The sequence below is a fragment of the Gossypium hirsutum genome, chromosome A02, assembly GCF_007990345.1.
Source record: "Gossypium hirsutum isolate 1008001.06 chromosome A02, Gossypium_hirsutum_v2.1, whole genome shotgun sequence".
NCBI classification, from domain to species: Eukaryota; Viridiplantae; Streptophyta; class Magnoliopsida; order Malvales; family Malvaceae; genus Gossypium; species Gossypium hirsutum.
This window is the reverse complement of record NC_053425.1, coordinates 100,287,586-100,311,087: the sequence shown is the minus strand read 5'-3', so window position 1 is coordinate 100,311,087 and position 23,502 is coordinate 100,287,586. Positions and strand designations below refer to the sequence as shown.

The 23,502-nt window shown below is 31.2% G+C and overlaps 3 protein-coding genes across 4 annotated transcripts; 1 reads left to right on the top strand and 2 right to left on the bottom strand.

The window, feature by feature from the left end:
- The first annotated feature begins 944 nt into the window (after positions 1 to 944).
- On the top strand, positions 945 to 6,771 carry LOC121210353 (uncharacterized). The gene is made up of 4 exons (XM_041082327.1): positions 945 to 957; positions 3,975 to 3,979; positions 5,855 to 6,180; positions 6,259 to 6,771. The coding sequence occupies exons 3-4, from the start codon at positions 6,133 to 6,135 to the stop codon at positions 6,751 to 6,753; spliced, it is 543 nt and encodes a 180-aa protein (XP_040938261.1). The 5' UTR covers positions 945 to 957; positions 3,975 to 3,979; positions 5,855 to 6,132; the 3' UTR covers positions 6,754 to 6,771.
- A 7,477-nt stretch (positions 6,772 to 14,248) lies between these two features.
- On the bottom strand, positions 14,249 to 17,051 carry LOC107939977 (uncharacterized). The gene is made up of 3 exons (XM_016873378.2): positions 16,703 to 17,051; positions 16,157 to 16,237; positions 14,249 to 14,812 (listed from the first exon to the last, which is right to left on the bottom strand). Exons 1-3 carry the CDS (start codon positions 16,859 to 16,861, stop codon positions 14,432 to 14,434), a joined length of 621 nt encoding a protein of 206 aa, XP_016728867.1. The 5' UTR covers positions 16,862 to 17,051; the 3' UTR covers positions 14,249 to 14,431.
- A 1,044-nt stretch (positions 17,052 to 18,095) lies between these two features.
- LOC107939979 (uncharacterized) lies at positions 18,096 to 21,620 on the bottom strand. 2 transcript variants are annotated; one of them, XM_016873383.2, is made up of 3 exons: positions 21,210 to 21,620; positions 20,337 to 20,417; positions 18,096 to 18,621 (listed from the first exon to the last, which is right to left on the bottom strand). In XM_016873383.2, exons 1-3 carry the CDS (start codon positions 21,366 to 21,368, stop codon positions 18,223 to 18,225), a joined length of 639 nt encoding a protein of 212 aa, XP_016728872.1. In that variant the 5' UTR covers positions 21,369 to 21,620; the 3' UTR covers positions 18,096 to 18,222. The 2 variants fall into 2 exon arrangements, with proteins under 2 accessions (XP_016728872.1, XP_016728873.1); XM_016873384.2 differs by having other exon boundaries at positions 21,327 to 21,618.
- Between the last annotated feature and the right edge of the window lie 1,882 nt (positions 21,621 to 23,502).

Here is a 23,502-nt window from a genome sequence, read left to right as displayed (position 1 = left end):
GACTAAATAATTGGGCATCCTTTTGTAATTTGCAACATATGAACTTTTGGAAGTTGAAATTTATCGTGTTTTTGAGGGTATAAAGGATCGTGTCCTATCGTGTTGGATGTGATGCTGTATTCCTCTGAAACAAGAGAATATTGACGACCAACTTGAGCTATTCAAATGTTTTCAAAGGAATAATATTTCAAAAAATAGCTTTAAAACTTAGGCATAAGGACAGTATTTAATCAATTTGGTACCAATTTTGGGCGTAGTGAGGGTGCTAATCCTTCCTCATATGTAACCGACTCCCGAACCCACTTTCTCTAATTTACGCAGGCCAAAATTGGTTTAAATGGAGTAAAATATTTTATTAAGGTGATCCAATCACACTGAAACAATAGATTGGTGGCGCGACTCCATATTTCGTTTTCAAAGTCGATCGTCCGTTTTTTTAACCCAAAAAAAAGGTTTCGACATACACCATCCACTTGTCAATTTGGGTTTAATTGCTGATTTAGTCCATTCACTTTTCTCTAATCTATAATTAAACTTTCTCCCTTTATTTAATTTAATCCTTACACCTAGGGTGTGTTTGTTTGCCAGGAAAACATTTTCTGGAAAATGTTTTCCTGATTTTTTGGTGTTTGTTTGACTGAAAAGCTTTTACATGGGGAAAATATTTTCACAATCACGGATAAAATGCCTAAGGTTTTAAGGAAAATGTCTTACAGAATTTTTTTCTGTAAGACATTTTCCAACTCTCATCAGGCTTCCCCCTTGCGCCGTTCTTCATCTTGTTTCTTCTCCATCCAGGTACGTTCCTCCTACTTCTTCTATCATCTTTTAATTTTATTTTTTCCTAGCTTTTCACAAATCTTCTCTTCTCAGGGCTGCTATTTCGTTTCGGTGGTTCCAACTCTCACCAATCTTTCCTAGCCAAGCCGTTCTTCATCTTCCTTCTTCTTCATCCAGGTAACTCTGCTTCCTTCTACTTCCTCTGTTTGTTGTTTGCTGCAATTCTACTAATAATCGAAACTAGGGCATTCCTTCTTACCAAAAACAAAAAACCCCTTTTATAAGTATTTTTAGTTACTGTTGAAGAAAGCATTTCGGCTGGATTTGCAGGAGAATCAACTCATTTAGAAAGTCCCATCTAGAAAGCTAGAAGCTCGCACCAGCAGCCAGATTAAGAGATCTTAAAGACCCCTTTTTTTCACATAAAACATTGACCTTTTGTCTCTTCCTGAAGTCATAAGGGGATTATCGACTGATCAATCCAACGCAATAATCCCCACTAGGTATCAAGCTCGATTGGAGATCACTAACAGAGTTGAAAAGAAACAGAGTTTCCTTACTAAAAACAAAGTTAGAAAGCCTCATACGCCCAGGCTTAGGTCAATGATAAGATAAAGAAGCTTAAGTTAGAGAATGGTCTACTTTTTTCTTTCTGTTGATTGAAATGAAATAGCAGCATGTTTTTCAAATGAAGGACTAGTGATTTTCTTGACATATATACATTAGTTAGATAGATTTTAGAATCAAAGGATCAAGCATGAGAGCCTCTTCTCTTTTCTCTTTGGTGGTCAATTGGCAGTAATGATGAATGTTCCTCAAAACTTTAAAACTTTTGTGACGCTTCTGGGGAAAAAGACCAGTCTTAGCAAGCAGCATCTATAGGATAAGTTGTTCTGGATTTATTTTACTTTTTTTCTCACAAGACCTTATTTGGTTTTGTTGTTTGTTGTAATTTGCTGTTTGCTGCAATTAATTAGTTGTAAGTTTATTTGTAACCACTTCATATTAGACATGCCGAATAGCTTTTGTCTTTCTCTTCATGTTGGAAATAAATTTTAGTTTTGAAGATGAGTTTTTTTGCCATTAACACTGTCCACCTCGATTATTTAAGGAATCGAAACTTGGGGTTTAGTCCTACTTTTTAATTTAACTATCAGAGTATTGCTTTTCAGTTTTCATTTGGTTGTTTTGAATTTCTTGATATGGAATTGCTTGGTGGATGAATTTTTATTTGCTCAAGGTGTCGTTTATTCAAACAATAACTCTGATTGAACCGGGAAGTCGACAATTTGTATTGATGTTTGGGAGAAACCACCAAAAGGTTAAGTTAAAGTTAATTGTGATGGGGCATTTGACACCTCAATATCTTGTGCTAGTATTGTAGTAATAGGCAGAAATGCAAGTGGGAAGATGCTGGATGAGATTGGTAAAAGGATTATAGTGGATTCATCAAAGGTTCCCGAGGCTAAAGCTATAGTTGCGGGGATTAAATTAGCTATGAAGAGCAAATGGAGCAATTTGATGATAATTGAGAATGACTCCCAAATTATTGCTTTAGATATTAAGAAGAGGAGTTAAGATCAAAGATGGAGAAAAAGGCGTATCCTTGAGGTTTTTGATAAGCAGTCATGCAACTGTCTTCTGCGAAAGTTAATGTTATTAAACGAGAAGTCAATAGGGTAACGAATTGGTTTGCTAAACAAGAGATGTACATTTCTGGTTGTTGGAATCAACTACCATCTTCCTTGGTCTTTGTTTTTGACAAGGATGGTTTACCTGCACCTCCATCTTTTTAATGTAAGGATCTAGGATAAACTTAGAGGATACTATAGTTTTCTCATATAGTTTATCCGAGTTATTTGTTGTTTTTTGGAGTGAAATTTTTTTTGCCAAAGAAAAAAAAAGAAATTGAAAGGTTGATTTATAATACTAATGGTGACAATACATGAAGTTTATAAGTTTGTTTGTATTTTGCGTTAATTGATTTTGGGAAAATGGTCTTAAATGAGATTATGATTTATCATTATTTTTAGCATTGATGTTTTGATAATAATTAATGTATTTTTAGAGTTGAGAATTAATGTTGTGCCAAAGCAAAATTTTATAGATAGATTATTTGTTATAATATAAATTTTATTTTTTACTAAAAAATTTAGATAGTTATTTTTTTATACAAATTTATATAATTGCTCTTAATCCATCACTCGCAAATCTTATTTTGTGTAAAATCTTTGACTTCCACCGAAAAAAGTAGAGAATTTTTTTTAAGAAATTATTATTAGGTGTTGCGAGCGAAGCTAGAAACATGGATATATAGCAGATCCAAGGATTTTTTTTTTATAGAATTACATTTACTATGTAGTTTTAATATTTAACATTTAAAATATTTTGTAAAAAATATGACTTATTTATCCATATATATTAAAATTATTAACGTACATATTGCATCAAATTAATAAATTGGAAGCTTTAGGCAACCAGTAGGGATATATATTCATTCCATTGACTAAATTCAAATTTATTATTAGGATATAGAGAAAAAAATTATCCCTAGAGTAGATACTAAGAGAAATGTATAAACCAATGCTTCTATAAATTCGATTGTGGTTTACAATTATAGCTTCCGTACCTGTTTATTTGGAATCATCTCCCGAATAAATAAAGAACAAGAATCAAAGAAAAGGCAGCGATTTAAATCAAGATTTTTCTAGTAGCCTATGGCAAATCACAAATAGAAGTAGAAGCAAAAAATAACAAAGCAATTGATAATCTTTTTATTTTTTTTCAGATAATCTATTCCATCCTCAGGCTTCTAAGGCATTCAAATTTATTTTCTCTATTTTGATTTAATTCTAGTTAAATTATCAAAAAAAATTACAATTATTATTTTTGTGTCAAATTATAGTAATAAAATTAAAGGTTGAAATATATTTTTCTAAGTCTTTATACATTACATACGTTTAAAATTTAATCCTTAATTTTATTTTCAAGTTAGTCTCTCTACTTTTTGGATTTAAAATTTTAAATCTAATTATTTGTATGATTTTTTAAAATTTTAAAAAATAAATTCACTTAATAATCATGTAATAATAAATATGATATTGAAAAGTGTTTTTGACTTGGAATTTAATTATAATTATAATTATTTATTATTGGTTTTATTATTTTCTTTTTTCTCTTTTAAGACAAACTAGAATGGGTATGGATTATCAATATTTGACACTACAAACAATATAATCCACTAATTTAAAGCTTGTTTGAAGGACCCTGACCACCACTAGTATTTTTTCCATCAAAATTATAAAATTAAATTGCACCATTAATATTGAATTAGTTTACATCATTCTGTCTATTTGATTTAAGTTTCCTCTTTCGCTTTATAGCTTTAACTAAATTCATGGTTTAACTTAATGCTTTCAAACTCTTTTTTTGATTTATATTTTTTATTCAAACATTTTCATATTTGTATGTAGTCATGGTAACTTTATTCATATATGTGATCTTATGATAAGCTTGCATCTTTTTTGTAGGGATCAAATATTTGTGTGTCATTATTTTGTGTAGATGGATCGTAATCAAGATCAAAATGCAATTGTCGGAGTTGTGGCTTCAGTTTTAGCTTTTGGGGCTTTTTGGATTAAAAAATTAAAAACTAGGAAGGAAATTTCTTCTCACCCTCGTGTGAATCGAGATTATGAAAGGAAAAATTATATTAATAGTATTTTATATAGTGGTGACCAGCATTGTATTGATCTGATAAGGATGAGACCGATTGCCTTTTTTAATTTGTGTGATATTCTTAGTAGGAATAATTTGTTACAATCAACTAAGTTTGTGAATATTAGGGAGCAAGTAGTTATATTTTTACATATAATTGGTCATAATGTAAAGTTTTGAGTGATTGGATCTAGATATTATAGACCAACTGAGACTATTCACCGTTACTTTAAGGTTGTATTGAGAGCTATTTTGAAATTATATAAACTAGTTATTAGATTACCTAATGAGTCAACTCCTAGTGAAATCAGAAACAATCCAAGGTTTTATCCTTATTTTAAAGATTGTATTGGAGCATTAGATGGAACTCATGTTCGTGCATCCGTTCCACTTAACATTCAAAGAAGATTTCGTAACCGTAAAGGGGGGACGACACAAAATGTATTAGCTGCCATCACATTTGATTTGAAATTTTCCTATGTTCTAGCTGGTTGGGAAGGTAGTGCACATGATTCTCGTATTTTAAGTGATGCACTTTCACGCCCAAGAGGATTAAGAATTTCGGAAGGTAAGAATTAACATTAAATACCAAATAGTTCTATTAAGCTCATAATTTATTAGTAATATTATATTTTGTAAAATTGTAGGTAAATATTATCTTGTTGATGCTAGATATGGCATCCGAAATGGATATATTACCCCCTATCGTGGTGTCCGATATCATTTAAAAGAGTCTAGTGATCAGGGGCCTGAAAATGCAAAGGAACTCTTTAATCTTCGACATTCATCATTGCGAATCACCATTGAACGTGTTTTTGGGATTTTGAAGAAACGGTTTCGTGTATTAGATGCTGAACCATTTTGGAATTTTCAAACTCAAGTAGATATAGTTTTGGCTTGTTGTATCATTCATAATCATATAATGGGAGTTGATCCTAGTGATTTACTTAATTATGGATTATACGAGGAGCTTGAGTTTGATTTGATAATACCAACTCTTACGGAGCGAGAAGAAAGAGAAGAAGCAAGAGAATGGTCTGCTAAGAGAGACGAAATTACACAGACTAAGTGGACTGATTATATGGCTAGAAATATTAGGTAGGTTTAGGGCTTAGAGTTATTGTTTCTATGTTATGTATGTTTTAGTATTAAAATTGTTTTTTTTTGTTAATGTTGGTTGGATAATGATATTGAAATTTTAGTTTGTTGGATTTTGAAATTATTATGTCTTGAATTTGTTAGATATTAAATTTATTATGTTTTAAGCTTGTTGAATTTATTATGTTAGATATTGAATTTATTTGGTTGGACAATGATATTGAAATGATTGACAATGAAAATTATTAATGTAAAATAGGTAAGGGCAACAAAGAAGGGACCTCCAAGCAATTCAGGTGGACAAAACCGATGGAACATCTTTTTCTTGAAATTCTAGCAGAGGAGGCCCAGAAAGGAAATAAGCCTTCTAACACTTTCAAAGCAGTTTCTTTTAATCGAGTTGCCGTAGCTATTTTTGAAAGATTTCAAGTCCAATGCGATGCAAAACATGTGGAAAATCATTTGAGGACTGTAAAAAACTAGTGGCAGATTATATGTGCAATTCGTGATGAAAGTGGTTTTGGATGGGATGATAACATGAAAATGATCACATGTGATAGAGCGACATATGATGCAGCAGTGATGGTAATTTATGTATATATATGTTAAGTATATTTCAATTGTTTTTTACTTGTTATTCTGATTGTGTATAATATTCAACAGGCACACAAGAAGTATGAACCATTTTTGAATAAAAGCATTGATCATTATGATGAAATGGCTTTGGCTGTTGGAAAAGATAAGGCAACAAGGAGTTTTGCCAGAACATTTGCTGACATAGATTTGGATGATGCTAACCAAGATTTAGTGCCTATAGACGGAGACAATGAAGAGATTGAAGAGGTAAGAACAAATGTATCTTCATCTGGCACATCCAAACGTAAAAGAAAAAATGTTCAAGAAAGTATCGTTGATGAACAAATTAAATTTGTAAGTGAACAACTTGGCAGAATTGCTAATGCTTTGGAACAATTTACTGCGGATAAGACACCAAATCTTTACGAAGAAGTGATGTCGGTGGAGGAAGAAGGATTTAATGATGACTTCCTGTGTTCCATGTTTGATTATCTAGTAAGTCATGAATCCGAGGCCAAAGCTTTTTTAGTTAAAAGTAAGAAGCATAGAAAAATTTGGCTTCAAAAATTTTCTCAAGGCTGAAGATATTGATACTTTTAATGTGGTGTAATATTAGTTATATATGTACTTGGACAATATTGTTGTTATTATGTGGTGCACTACTAATTATACTAATTATGCATTTGGATAATATTATTAATTTCTAGTATTAATTGTGGTTTGGAAGCTAATTTATAATTATTCAATCCTTGTTTTTTATTTTTTTATAACACAATTGCAAATAATTTATTTGACTTTGGTTGTTTTCAATTTATGACGGTTAATATTCTAGCTTAATAATTGAATATTATTATATATTTAATTTGATTTATTTATTTATTTATAAATAAATCATTACAATATATGTAAAAACAATTTAAAGTATAAATTTATTAAAAAACAATTTAAAATATAAATATATGTAAAAACAGCTTTTTCGAAAAATATTTTCAGCAAATCTGCCAAACAACAGAAAATATTTCACACAGATTCATCCAAACACCAGAAAATATTTCCGGAAATTATTTTCCGAAAAACATTTTACTAGCAAACAAACGGACCCCTAATTACCCTTAATTCAAGCTAATTCACCTAGACAAAACCTAATTAACCACACAACTAACTTCGTAAATATTTTTAATAAATATTTACGAATCCATTTTATGAAAACGAAGACCCAAAAGTACACTTTTCGGTACCCATGACTATCGGGTCGTTACAGCGTATGTGCGTGGAAACCACCTATTTAGAACACATTTGTATGTTTAAAAATAAATACAATAAACAATGAAACGAAAGTTTTGAAACTAATAATAATAATGTATATGCCATATGTGTAATAACATTTGCAACTTTTTATTAGTTTTTTAAAAATAAGAAAAAGGCAAAAGTACCCTTCTAATAATATAACTTTGTAAAAATATATAAGGTTATTTGAGTATTTTTCTTGACTAAATTGGTGTCGAGTTGACTCATGACACTAGCTTAATCACACACTTAGATAATAGTATAAATATACAAACAATGTGGGTGAAACATTTTGTGTAATGATATTGAAATGTATAAAAAATATAAAAATAAAATTATAGTTGAAATGGTAAAAAAAAAATTATAGATGCTTGTGGCATGAGTTCAAATCATAACATTTGTAATTTCTTTTATTTGTTTTTGAAAAAGAAAAAATATTTGATACATTATCAATAGAGTTTTTAGACTTCACAAGCAGAGTCAAAGGGTTGGCAAGTGTCATATTTTAAAAAAAGACATGTGACAATTTTTTAAGAGTGCTTTTAGAATTAAAAAAAATGCATTGTCTGTGTACTAAATGCTAACCCTTTTTAAAATAAGAAAAAAAGAAAAAAATGTCACTGTAAAAATATAACATATTTAAAATATGTAAAGTTATTTTAATAATTTATTTGATTGAGTTGGTATCGAGTTGACTCATGACACCAACTTAGTCACACACTCAAATAATAGTATAGATATAATTTATGAAGGTAATAAAATGTGCATAATAAAATAAAAACATACAAAATGATTTAAGATAAAATTTTAGCTTTATCATTGCAAATGTCTCGGGTTCAAATCGCACAATATGTAAATTATTTATTATTTTTAAAAAATAAAAAGACTAAACTAACCTTGAATAATATAATTTATTTTTATAACCGAGTTGATGCCCGATTGACTTATGATACTAACTCAATTAAGAATTTATATAATGATATAGAAAATATTAATGCTTTAAATATTATTATTCATTATTATATATAATTATGAAAAAGTATATATTTAATCTTTTAATTTAATGGTAGTATTTTAAAAGGAAAGATATTTTGTAATAGGGTAGTTTTTCATATGGTTTTAAAAGTGGTTTTCGGTGATTTAAGTTATTATACAAGAATTCTAAAAAATGGAAATACCCATAAAATATTATTCATTAATATCTAAAATATAATTTTTGAGTCGATTCCCAATTAAACTAGTAATAATCAATAGGTTTACTGAAAAAAGTTTTTGTAAAAAATATATTTTATAAAATTTATTATTCAATGTTTTAGGTTTAAGGATGTTATTTTTTAGATTTATTTTAAGTTTAAATTATTTTTTTTATAAATTTTATATAAAAGATTAAAAATAAAAATATTCTCACAATATTTCTTTTATTTTTTAAATATTTTTTAAATATATATTTTTTAACTGGGTTGAGGCATTATACAATTAATTTATGATATCAACTTAGTTAAAAACTAAATAATATAAGTAGAGACAGATAAATTAACCCAAACGAAAAAATTAGCCTAAATGAAAGATATAAAGATCTCTATTAAACCTTGGAATGAGTCTTTTATAGAAGCTCGAAGGCATAATTAAATCAACCCATAAAAACTTTAATTCCCATTGCCAAACATAACTTTCTCTTCAACAATACCGCTCTCAACCGAAGCCAAGCAATTAAGTAAGGTGCACGAGGTGTTTATGAACTAGATTGAATAAATTTATATAATATTAATATTATATATAGTTATTTCGAGTTTTAAATTTTATTTAAACTTATCTAATTTTTTTAATAATTAACTCTAATTCATTTATGGCCGCTCATTATTTTAATTCATTATTTATTATTTACATGTTAGCATTATTTTTTTCCTTTTATTAAAATTTTAAACATAAACAATTCAATATCTTTTTAAAAATTTTACGTTATAGTATATTTGAATTTTATATAACATAGGTTAAATAATATATAAAATAAATAATGGATGATCTAATGTTTTTGTCCCTAAACTTGGTAATTAGGTCCACTTTGGTACCTATAATTTTTTTTATTCACTTTGGTACTTGAATTTGGTAATTAGAATCATTTTGGTTCCTAAATTTGAAAATTATAAAAATATGATGAAGCAACACTATGAGATTTTGCCATGTCATCACTTGAAAATTAAAAAAAAAAAACTTGTATGATTTTTTTTTATGACATGGTACAATTTTAGAGTGTCATATATTATTCTAATAATCGAACTAGTGGTGAACCAATCAGACCACTGGTTTTCAATTCAATCAATTTGATCGGTTTAATTGCTAGAGTAACAATAGTTAAATAAATAATTATAATTTTGAAAAAAATTTTAAAAAAAAATTAAACCAGTTCAATCTAATCAACTACTATTTTTGTCCCCCTTTTTTTTTACTAATTTCGAGTAGTTCTCGATTCAATTTGTTCAACCCCTTTGTTTGGACCAGTATATTAATCGGTTCTCAATTCAATCGATTCGACCGACCAATCCACTCATGTTCCAAGAACATTGGTTACATCAACGAATCTTAACGGAATCCAAATTTAAGGAAAAAAATAAATCTAATTGCTAAATTTAAGTGCTAAAGTGAAAAAAAATACTAAAATTAACTTAATTACCAGGGATAAAAAATTATGTTATCTTAATAAATAAATAAAAATTATTATATTATATGAAAACGGAAAAGCAGAGTCAAACTCGATCTTTAAATATTAAAACTCAAATTTCAAAGAGACTTCAAAAATTCATTTTTGAAAAATAAAAAATAATAATTTTATCCAACAAATTTATTGATTTCCAGAGAACAGTTGGCAGCAAACATTAATTTTAACTTCTGATTTGGGCTTTGCATTTTCAGCTTGTTTGGTTTGGTGTATTGGCTAAGCCAATACACCCCTAATCGGTGGGCCCCACCTAATACTTCTCTAACACGTCGTTTGGTTTGATGTATTGGTAATACGCATCTAATCCATTACCTTCTTAATCGGTGAAAACCACCAATTTCTATTCCCCCCTCTTTGCCCAGATTAGCTACCGATTGAGCATCACCTCCCTGATTTGCCCTCCCCCCATCCCCTTGTTTCTCTTCTGTTCCTTCATCCGATTTCCTTCCTTATTTCTTTGCTTTTGTTTTCTGCCGATTTCCTCCCAGTCCATTATGCCTCTTTGCTGCCGATTTGTTCCCTCCGTTTCCTTTCTTTTCTTTTTCGCTCTGCCACTCTTTCGATTGCCTTCTCAACCAGTCGACCTTCTTCTTCTCAACCAGTGAAACCAAAAAAGCCGACGATATCCCCACTGTCACCGTAGCCATCGCTGGTTCTATCGTCGACAACGCTCAGTCTCTCGAGCTCGCCACTCGAGTAATGGAAAATCCCTCTGTTTCTCTTCACTCTTTCTACCCTATGTTACAAATTTTCATTTAATTTCTTCTTTTTCTTTCAGTTGGCGAGTCAAATTGCTCATGCTGCTACTATTTTTCGGATCAATGAGTTTTTTTAACCTAATTTCTTATTTGTTTAATGGTCTAATTATTGTTTTAGGCCATCTATTATGCTGAAATTTGGGATGTTGCCTCCACTTGATGCTCCACATCATCTGCGTAAGCATGAGTGGGCTCCCTACCGGGAAGGTAAAGTTTGGCTGCTGCCTTTTGTGATTGTTATAGGTTTCTTACTAGGTCTATAATTGTTAAAAGGTGAATTGTAGGAAGGATAGATGCGGACAGATAAATTGGATTATTTTCACTTTTTTGTTGAATTATTTTCACTCTTGAATTATAAACTTCATCTTGTTTCCTTGTTCTTGCTGGTAATTCACAATTAGTTCTTATGTAGCCCTGTATATGGTTGCTGTAGAAAGACAAAGACAGAACAGAGATCAAATGATGGCAGAAAGTTTAAAGGCCATGGAATCAGAAGGTAGTGGTGAGCGAGTTTGAGCATTGACATGTTTAAATGTTCATAGGTTACTTATAACAAACTTGCTAATGAGCTTCCCCAACACTTCCTTGTGTTCTTACCTTTTGTGTGGAAGTCTTGTGATGTGTGGGTTGCAAAGATTTTTTTCACCTATGGTAAATGGTAATAATTTGTTTGTTGTTGAGTTTCGATGGATGAATATCTAAGACTGATGATGAATGTTCCGCTTTGAGAACGAAAAATAAATGATCATCCGCCCCCTTTGTTGGGCTATCGATCTTTTGCATCTTGGTATTGCATAGAATTGTTAGAAACTCTCAAAGAATACAAACTCGTAATGTGGCAATGAAAATAAAAACCAGTATCTTTTGAGATGATCCTATCTCACCGTCTGTATTCATTTGAGCTCGTTCTTAGCCACAGCCTCAAACCATTAGTAAATGCCAGAACTGTGTCCTGCAGTCCCCCATGGATGAAGTTGTCTTCCTCCTAGGAGAGTTTAATATATTTACTATTTACCGTTTTCATATGTTTGGAATGTAAGAAAATACAATGCAAGCTCATGCAAATATAATATTTATGCAATTAACAACCACAAATTAGGAGAATCAATTGTAATAAACTTCATGAAATCCTTTTCTTTGTTTACAATTCGTGCTACTACCTACATGTTAGAATCTGTGAATCTGTGAACCTATGAATCTCGTTTCTTTGGTGAGGATGAACCAGAGGGGAATCCAAAGAAAACCGTGAGCTTATAAGGAATATAATTCAAGCACTTCGCATATGATTTCCTCATGCATTCAGTTATGCAAAGCCCAAATATTATTAATATTTCACTTTGTTGTTCTCTTCTCCGTATACCTGCAGTTATTATTAGACAATTACTGTGCTATTGTGTCATTCTCTTATAACAGACACAGTCACATAGATGATCTTTGTAAGTCATCCTTCTGAAATCTAGAGATAGTCAAATGGGAAAGAGTCATAGGCAATCTAAGAAGAGGTGTACAAAACCGACTCAGAGTTTCATTAGAAACTGCCAATGGTGCGTCTGGATTTAACCTTAGCTACTGGTTGCAACTCTATGTCATTGAATGTACTATTGCGGGGTTCATGCGTATCAATCAAATGGTGGTAATCTTCCTCGACTGATGTTATTGTGTTTGTATCTGTCATTATGATTGAGCATGTTTCTGTGTCTATGTTACCGTTGCAATGGGAACTAACCAAAACTTGGATTATGGTAATAAAATTGTTCTTATACTATTTCATGTTTCATGTTTCATTGTCATGTAATTGTTTTTCTGAATTGTTTTTCTGAATTTAGCTGATTGCATTGATTGTTTTAATTCATAGGATCAGTGATGGACATCATTCAGCTTCATTGTTTAGTTTCTGGCATTGGTGCTCATGACATAGGCAGAGTAAGTAGAGATTCCCTTCTGCTGAAAACGAGGAACAAGTAAGCTTTTGATTTCTTCTGCTGAATGCTTGCTTTATATTGTAGTTGAACTAAGATCTTGAGGCAGTACTGCAACTTGTCAACAAATATGTCTTCTGGTTTTTGGTGCTTTAGAGGAAACATGTGCTCTTGGCAATTTAGCCTTCCTGGAGAGGTAAATTACTTTTGATTCATTGTGATTTTTTAGCAACCTTACCTCATGGCCTTCTATTTCCTGATTTATCAATGCATCATATAAATCCAGAATTGGCAGAGATTGCTTTTTCCCTTAACTTGTGGAATGGACACATGAAGTTGGAGGTTATTTTCAATGGCAACTTTGGACAGTATTCGTTTTCCTGCTAGATTGGTGAGCTATTTTGTTTGAAGTGAAGAATCGGTTTCATGGAAGGCCAATTGGAGTTGAGAGCAAGGTGAAAGAGATATTGTATCGGCTTGAATTTCTTCTATTGAATGCTTGCTTTATATTTTTAGTTGAAAGTGAGATATTGAGGCAGTACTTCCGTTTAATTCAGAATTGTTGTAAATTCAATCGAGTTCTTGATGATAATTCGATATGGTTATGTTTTTTTTATTTTTTAGAGTTCAATTCTTACTTATTAAATTTTATTAGTTATAATTATTTTAAATTTTATTAAATCATATATTTTAATTAAAATATATTTAATATTAATTATTTCAAATTATCTTTTATAGTATCATATAATATATTATGATTTGAGTAAATTCATATAAGAATATTAATTATTAAGAATTTTATTAAATTATATATTTTAAGTATAATATATTTAATAATAATTATGTTTAAATATGATTAAATTATTTATTATTCATATTAATAATCTTATCAAAATTTAAATAACAATAACAATAATAATTTACCAAAAAAAATTTCTGGTAATTATTAAGAATTTTATTAAATTATATATTTTAATTAAAATATGTTTAATAATAATTATGTTTAAATATGATTAAAATATTTATTATTGATAATAATAATCTTATTAAAATTTAAATAACAATAACAATAATCATTTACCAAAATAAATTTATACTAAGGGTATTCTAGTCATTTTAGTTTTTTCCACTATGCTATTACACCTCTATTCCATTCAACCAAACACAAAATTACTATTACGCATCTATTCCATTACATTCAACCAAACAGTTGATTTGCTATTACACCTCTAATCCAATACACTTCTAATCCAATACATCTCTAATCCAATACAGCAAACCAAACACACTCTTTGTTGTTAAATTTATATTTAACGTCCAGTTTAAAAGCTTTGCTAGCCATCTCAAAATTCCAACCAGGTTTGTTCTTTGCAATGAAACAAACAACTCTTTCTGCGTATTTTCAATGTCAAGCATCTACCTCATGCTATATTTTTCCATATATTGAATGACAACTTACCACCACCATCAAAGAAATACATCATTGCAACCTTAAGAAATAAATTTTGCACTATAATGAATTCTAACAACGCATTAAAATTTTACCACAACAAAGACAAATGCTAAAACACCAAACAAATCTAATCATCGGCATGCATGTCCATACAGTCATTAGAGCTGGGGGAATTGGCTTCCCTATTTTGTTGGTGACAATAGTTGCTCTCGTTATTCCGTTGTCCGTTTACTGAAGATAAAACGTTATTTGAATTGTAGCCGCCCTGCGCCAAGTGGTAGGGCTGAAGGCTCCGGCGAACGGGGCTTGAGAGGGCGTTCGAGAATACAGAGTTCTTAACTTGGTTATCACCAGGCCGAACTCCCTGCCCAACATTTACCGATGACAATGGATTGGACAGAACAGGGGCACCTAAATTGTTCGACTGCGTTGGAGCCTGGGAATGTGGGTGTTGCAACGGCAGCCTAGGAGACACCGGTGGCTCATCTCCTCCATATTCAAGCTCATTCTGCGAAAGAAAATTAGATTAAATCTTAAACTATAACCTCATTTCGGCGAGAGTAGATCTATCTTTATATTCCACAAATGCAGATGAAGCAAAGCATTCGTTAAAACGAGAAAGCTCAAAGACAGAAAGAGAAAGGTTGAACAAATCCTAAATCTGTAACGAGGTAGATTTTTTTTTTCTTTCTGAAATTCACTTTTAGTTCCTTATGGTATGCGGCTTCCCCCTTTAACCCCCATAATTCTCAAAATTCTACTTCGCAAGAACCTTACATCTACCACCAAGTTTCTCTATTCCTTTTGTTACAGTATTTTACACAGATTCATCTCTATGGAGGCATATTCAAAACATGCATACTTCGTAGATATATGATCAACTTTCAGTTGTATGGAAAATTGATCTAGTTAAAGATTATATCCAAAACATGCATACTTCATAGATACATTATCAACTATGAATTGGTAGCATTTGGCAGCCAATCAAGCCCCAAGTGTTTCAATCAGCTATTAATTTGATGATAATAACATTAAAATATAAAAATTATTATTAATTAAATTATAATGTAAATACTAAAATTGATTTTACCTATTTTAGTTCTCTTCTAAAGAAAACTAATCACTTTATTAATCTACTTATATGCTACACATTTTTAATTTTTACTTCATATTAATATTTTTATAAACAAATAAATGACAGTAAAAATGTGTAACATAAAGAATAATAATACACCTAACAAAATACTAAGACAAAAATATTTGGAGTGTTCACTTATTTTTTAAGTAGTATGATTGCTCCATAAGCAGTGATATAAAGCATGAAAATTACATATATCTTCTTGTTTAAATTCACTTTTCTTTAATACAATTTTTTTATGGATAGGGATTCCAAACCAGGTACTCTTGGAAGGCTTACATGCTGTATGAACAATTACATGATTAATATGCATAAAAGAATACACTTTTAAATAATTTAACAAGCTTTAATTACTAATATACAGACGTTTGAAAAAGATGTTGCTGGATTGTTGACATTAAAATACCATAAAATATGTAGAGATAAGTATAATACTTCAAAATAATATAAAACATTCAAAAAAAAAATTATCCCAGAATGATATTCAAGATTGTCTTTCGTAGACTGAACCCAACAAAGTAAAAGAACTAGAATTAAATGGAATAGCATGTCTAACATATCATATAAAATAGTCCGTAAAATGTAGGATCCAAGGACATCAACAAAGTATTTCATAGTTATCCAGTTTAGTTGCAAAGTTCAATTCAAAGCATATGCGATTGGCATAGGCAAATAGCTAATTAGCAACTAAGGAAAGCAAGAAATGAAAAATACCTGCAAATAAGCAACTATATCAACAGTTGTAGCCCTTGACCCTTCTTCTTGCTGCCTCAGAATCCATTGATAGAGTTTCTCCTGCAAAGGGAAAAAAGATCTATACAATTAGAGAGGAAGGTATTACACAATGAAAACAAATTCCATACACCAAAACCAGCAAGGAATAATACAGAAATTTTAACATTTTACAAATTAATTAAGTTTTCATTGCTTCAACATTTCACATAAATATTAAAAAGAAAATTCATATAAGATTACAAATGATTGATTGCTTTTGATAGAACAACTAACAACATAATAATTGTTGCGCATAAAAGCAAAATCAAACAGTTCGTTACACGTGAGATTTAAACTATGGAGATTTCATATTTTATTTTAGATATTATAAAACAAAGGATATAATATTTTAAATAAAGCGATTTCATTAGGCATTTGGTTATCAAAACAAATATCGGATTCAATCACGCATAAAAAAATCATAGGAATCAACCACAAATAAAATATTATTGAGCAAATAGATACAAAGAGGGATAGGAAGTGAACCAGCGCGTGACGTTCACCGGCCTGAAAAGAAAGGCGTTGGTGGTTCATAGCCTGGGTGTAAAGCTGGGAGAGGGAGTTCGCAGCGCTGCAAAAACTGGTGTACATGGTCCGATCAACCTCGTCAAGGCGCGTGGCGTCGGATTTTCTCTTCTTCGTCATGTTTAATTTTCTACTTGAAAATAAATTACAAGTAAATAAATAAAACTGCTACGATAGAACATAAGAGGGTTTTGTCTTTTGAAAAAAAAAATTAAATGATGCAGATTTACATGAAATCGAAGAAGAATTGTAGATTAGGGTAGAGAGAATATGCGGATGTTTTGAGTTTGAAAGAGACGATTATGATTTACGAAGGAAGAAGCAGGACGTTTTTATATGAGCTATATCACATGGGCCCTTATGGGCCGCCTTTCATCGCTCTTTTTTTATTATATACGTTTGAAATAAAAATAAAATTTATATAAAATAATATTTTTTGAAAAAAAAAAGATAATTAATAATGTAAATTATCCATATGATTTTTTTTTATAAATCTAATCTTTATATTCTATCCTGTTAATTTATGACATCAATTTATTCTAGTATTTAAAGACAGTATAGATATTTATTGAAAAATAAAAAAAGGATTATATTTATCTTTTTTCTTCACGGTTGAAAAATAGGAGAAAAATATATTATTTAATTAACTTTCCCTTTACTTTTAGGAAAAAGAATAATTGATATTTTGTAAGCATATATAGATTTAACTTCTTTTTTAGCTAATTAATTACTGGACACATATACACAAACAAGCAGCATAGGTTATGGGCTTGGTAAACAAAATATATTGAAAATTGTAACCTACATAAAATGCCTAGGTCCAGTCTGGTTAATCTCGGAGAACACAAACATGCTTGCTCAAGATTGAGCCTCTTGGATATGAAAAAGTATATTAAAATAATAAATACTATTTTATATTTATATCTCAAAATTAAATAAAATAAAATAACTCGAAAAAATTGGTTTCTACTTATTTTGTATATTTTATAAAAAAATTTATGTAATAAATTTATAAATTTATATTAAATATGAGAACCTAGACTAGAATTCCTCATTAGAAGAATGTGTTAAGAAACTATGAAGAGTGGCTTAAGTAAATGGATTCCTGAAAGAAACATAAAAGGATCTTTGATTGCTTTGGATTAGTATTAGTACTTTACAACTTTAGCTTAGTCATCATCCGCAAGGGGTTACCTGGAACACAAGGTATTGTAGGTTAGTAAACCTAACACGATAAGCAATGCTATATTGCCAGAATTTTCAACAGTTGTTTGTTTCTTGCTAGATTGGGATGATGGCTAGAACTAGATGTCCCCCCAGTCAAGCGAATACCACCATCATTAGACAAATACAATTATATGACAATAGTACATTAACATTGAACTTGCAATACATTTCAAGATACTTTTCAGATTCCTAGCCTTTCAAGATATTTTACAAGAAAAAAAGAAGAAAGCAGCAAATGAATGACCATAGAAATTTCAGAAAGGAAAATCTTGGTGTGGACTATCATCAGCATGCATATCCATGCAATCGTTAGTGCTTGGGGAATCAGTTTCTCTGTTTTGTAGGTTAATGTGGTAGGTTTCATTATTTCGAGGTTCATTGGTAGAGGAGCTGATGTTATTTGCACCCGAAACTGAGTGGTAGTGCTGAAGGCTCTGACGAACAGGGCTGGAGAGTGCATTTGAAAATACGGAGTTCTTTGCTTGGTAATCCGCAGAACGAACTCCTCGCGCAATTGTGCCTGCTGAAATTGGATTAGAAGAAAAAGGAGAACCTAAGTTGTTCTGGTGTGTTGCAGGCCGAGGGTGCTGCTGCTGCTGAAATGGCTGTCTGGGGGACATTGGGAAATCCTCTGCTCCATATTCAAGCTCATTCTACAGAAATTCGAAAAGGATAATTATCAGGAAAAACAGATGATCAATTGTCACTTCATTTTCCATATAAATGTAACTACATACCATACACAAATAAAATGGTTCATGTCAAATACTAGACATGACACAACGTTAACAATCTTCTGGATTATGAATGGGTAATATGGTACCGAACAATCATCACCATCCATGCTAAAAAACCATTACATTGATCAAATAGTTACATCTTCATTATATTTTTAAAATCATGATGTACGGAATAACTAAATAACTCACATGCCTTCATATTTTAAAATCATAATGTATGGAGTGACTGAATAGTTTGTGGATGTGTCAAGGCCAACTCAATATCACATAATGACATATTTTTTTTCTTAATATGGATCCCAGAGTTGCAGCATGGAAAAAAGAAGACCCCTATCATTTTTACCCCTTCAAATAAACTATAGTGATAAGCCTAAACCTACTAATAGCACCATCAGCCAAAATCCGTGCCACATTTTTCCTCAAAAATATTGAACAGCTCCTCATAAAAAGTTAAAAAGGACAAAAAGATTGAATTCACAAAAGAACCTCACCAATTCAAAACCATCACATCAGCCTACTAGAATAGGTTAGGAATGTGCTAGATAATCAGTTCCCATTTCAGTTAAAAAATAGACAATTGGTAGCAGAAGTTGACTATTCAAGCCCAGAGGAATTGATTATTTATTTTACACTAGACTCTCATCTCGTGTACAACTTTCTACTATATCTTGGAGTTACTGCTTAAAGAACCAGAACAGGGCCTTCAAACATTCAATACAATCAATCGAAAACCGAAGTTGTTGCTCCCTCAAACTTTGTTTCTTGATAAAACTCAAACTTAATTTGGATATTTTTCTAAAGTGACTTTACTCATTCGAGTCCTAATCTATAAATATAGTCATCCTTTTTCTCTTTATACTAACTCATTATGTTCCTCAGTTTCTCTCTAATCCCATAAAATTCAAACTCCCAAAGACCAAAAGAAACAAAAACTTGTACATTGTCCATTATAGCCACAAAGTTTACCTCCTTCATGAGACCTGCACTGCACAAATCAGTCAAACTTGTATAAAAATCTCAATTTCTTGGGTTCTCGAGAAAAAGCTGAAAGGTTTCAATCTTATTTATCTACAAAGATGAGTGGCTCATTCAATAAGGTGTACATGACTGTTGCTGAATTCAACTGACTGGAACAATATGGGATGTATAGGCAGCCCACAGTTAATATATCAGGATGTATAGGAAGCCTTACAGCAATTGCTTTCCAGGAAAGTATCATTATTTCAACTTCTAACGAAGGGCCTTGCACCCTCGACATCTACCTATTTTACTCTCATTTCCATCCAAAACCCAAAACAGACTTCTAAGTTCTAACCCAGGACCATGCATCTATCAATTAGGAATTCCGGCAAAACGATAGTCTCTTTTATCCTACAGTAAACTCCTCATCCTCCCATCCATTTATTTCATTCTCCTATCAGTCAAATTCCTCAAACAAACTGTTCTAGTTAAATGCTTAACTGTATGGACACTCCAATTAAATTCACCATATGACTGGAATGATAATAAACCATACTTGGTTGAAGCATTAAAAACTCAATACAAAAAAAACATATAATTCAGTAGAAAAGAGGTATGTGCAAACAGATTCATGAAACCAAATAAGAGAAAGAAATCAAAAACCATACCTGCAAATAAGCAACAATATCAGTTGTCATCACTTTCAATCCTTCTTCTTGCTGCCTCAAAATCCACTCAAAAAGTTTCTCCTGCAGGGAAAAGGGAGAAGGATTTATACAATTAGATGCAATACCAAAAGACCAACCAGGGACACATATGAAATCATAATTGAACAACTAAAATATGAAAGCCAAGGAATCCCTACAGCACTATTTAAAAATGGGCGCTACAATCAGAAGGAAGATGATCAGATGAAATTATCCACAAGAATAGCTATTGACATGGTTTCTAAATCTAAGACGACGCGTAGAGAGGATACAGTTCCAATGAAGTAAAAGCAAGGACGAAAATCAACAAGTTACATTAGGAACACCCAATCAATGCCTTTTTTGCTTTTGAATTTAGGAGATTTATTTAGTTTTCTATGCTTTCAACAATTGCTAATCCAATAATTCATCATTTTTAGCTAATAAAGACTAAAAAAAACACTGTTAAGCTTCAACTAGCATTTCAAAACTTGAATTTGCACAAAAAAGAATAGCAAAATTCCAACATCAATTACACAGCAGGGAAATTCTTATTCAGTATTCAATAACGATACAGAAATGAACATAAAATTTCCACTTCTTTAAGGGAAATAAACAAAGTTGACATTTACCAGATTACAACAAAAAATAAAACAATCAAATACTACAATAATTTAACTTCTTCAAAAGAAAAACATAATTACGTTTTCTATAATTCTATTCCAAACAGATTGTTCCGTTTAATTTCAATTCATTCTTTTTCAGACATAGTAAATTATCAATTCTCAAGAAACATATAAAGGAAATTTATAAATAAAGAGATAGAGATATGAGATAATTAAAAAAACCACAAACCAAGGCGTAACGTTCGCCAGCCAGGAAAGAGAAGCTCTGGTGGTTCATGGAGTGGGAATAAAGCTGAGAAAGAGAATTAGCGGCGCTGCAGAAGGCAGTGTACATGCTCCGACTCACCTCATCCAGGCGCGTAGTATCGGATTTCCTCTTCTTCGACATGACTTTTTTTTGTTGTTGTTATAATTATTGTATTTACAAAAAAAAAAGGAACAAAAAGCAAAGAAACCCTTACAGAGAGAAAGAGGAAAAGAGAAAACAGAGGAGATAGAAATAAGAGGGGAAAGTGGTGGTGATGAGACACAGAAACGTAACGTAACGTAACGTAACGTAAGAAGTTGGTGGAACCGACACAGAGCGCGTTTGTTTGCGTTCAGCAAAATGCTAATCAACATGCATGTAAATCAAACACATGTTGCTAAAATTTAGGAGAAATTATTTTATACATCCTTCCCATATCTTTTTCTAATTATTTAATAAGATTTCAGTACTTTTTTATGTTATTGATATATAATTTTAATATTTTTTTACTTTAAACTATGAATCTTGAACCCTGAACCCAAACTCGAATCTCGAACCCTGAACTCTCTCAAACCAAGATTTGAGATTTGGAGTTTAGGATTGAGTTCAAGGTTTGAGGTTCAAGTTTAGAATTAGGGTTCATGATTCAGGATTCAAGGCTTGGGATAAAAAATTTACCAAAATTATGTGCCAATGACATGGAAAAATTTGTTAAAATGTTATTAAATAATTGGAAAGGGACCATGGATGATGTGGTGGGAAGGGCCCATAAAATAATTTCTCCAAAAATAGGTTTCAATTGAATGAATTTTAAAACTTTTAATATTGGGTTAATATAATATTTGCTACCTGAGTTTTTCCTTTTTCTAATTAGTATATTTAACACCCAAATTTCGCAGGTCTTGAGTTTAGGCGAGTAGCCCAAAGGAAATTCGATCGGCACGATCCTATCCACCCAATTTTTCATCTCCAGCGCACTCATAGGGCGCATAGGTAACAACAGAATTTAGAGTAAGGGATGTCTTCCCAGAAAAGTGTTGGCGCAAGAGGAGAGGTTGGAAAGGATATTAAAGAATTCTTGGGTTGTAAGAAACGTCACCTAAGTTAACGGATGCCAAGTTTGTCTAGTTTACATATAAGTTACGTACTAACAAGATAGTTAGGATGGAACGACGAGTCAAATAAAACATATGAAAAGATTTTGGATTCTAGAATACGCTTCTCCACAACTATAAGCCACCAATAAGAGCAACCTTGAAAGTTAATGACACGTGTTAAGTTCTCTTAGGAGAGCATGGGTTTCCTTTATAAAATATTGCAACTTAGTTTAGAATTATCTTCTTTTTCAATTTGAAAATAAAACTATTGTTGCCTTGCTTTAGAGGTTGATTAGGAATTTCTTACTAAGTTAAAACTAAAGATCGGAGTTCATGAATAAGGTTGTATTTCACTCGGGGTAAGTATTCTGGATTTGCATCTTGTTTTTGCGAGAATGGCTTTGTTTATGTGTGTGAATGGAAAGATAAAGAAGTAAGGCCTTGCATGGTGAATGTTTGCATTTCAAGCGATATGAGTAAGTTTTGATAATATTCAAATGTCTTATAAGCAGTGACTTTTAAGGGGTCCGCAAATACATGTGTAAACTTGGGGATCAAGCTATTGTTCATGAAAGTCAGGTGAGTCTCTAAACTGACTCTCACATACATTGCATGCCTTCTAGATATTTCTGTGTTGAGTGACCAAAAGCACAAAGAATAAATATCTATGAACTTGCATGTATGAAAAACATGTTATTTGAAAGTTAAAAGTTTAGGACATGAATTTCGGGATTAATGAGTAATGGTTATGCAAGTGTATGTGTCATGTAAATATGTTAAGCAATGTGTCTGGTAAGCATAACAATATCTTTCATGAGTAAGTCGATGCACGATGAGTCTGTATCTGTCTCTGGAGTTGTCAAATGGGTCTGTCGGGATTAAAAACATAAATCTCTAAAAGGACAAGTCCATGGCCATGGCACTGAAGGATCATATTGTGTATGACCGTAATTGGTAGGTTATGGCATTATATGGGAAGAAAACCATATCGTGTAAGACTGTAACTAGTATGTTATTACATCATATGGAAATTTTTAATGAAGGTTATTACCTAATGTGGTTCTCTGTGTGTCCCAGGATGATGAGGGGCAAACATCACTAAGTGTAAGTTTAGGAAAATCCCTATCGCCTAAATCACCAAGAAAGGAAAAGCCTTTGTGGCGATTTCTGTCAAAGAA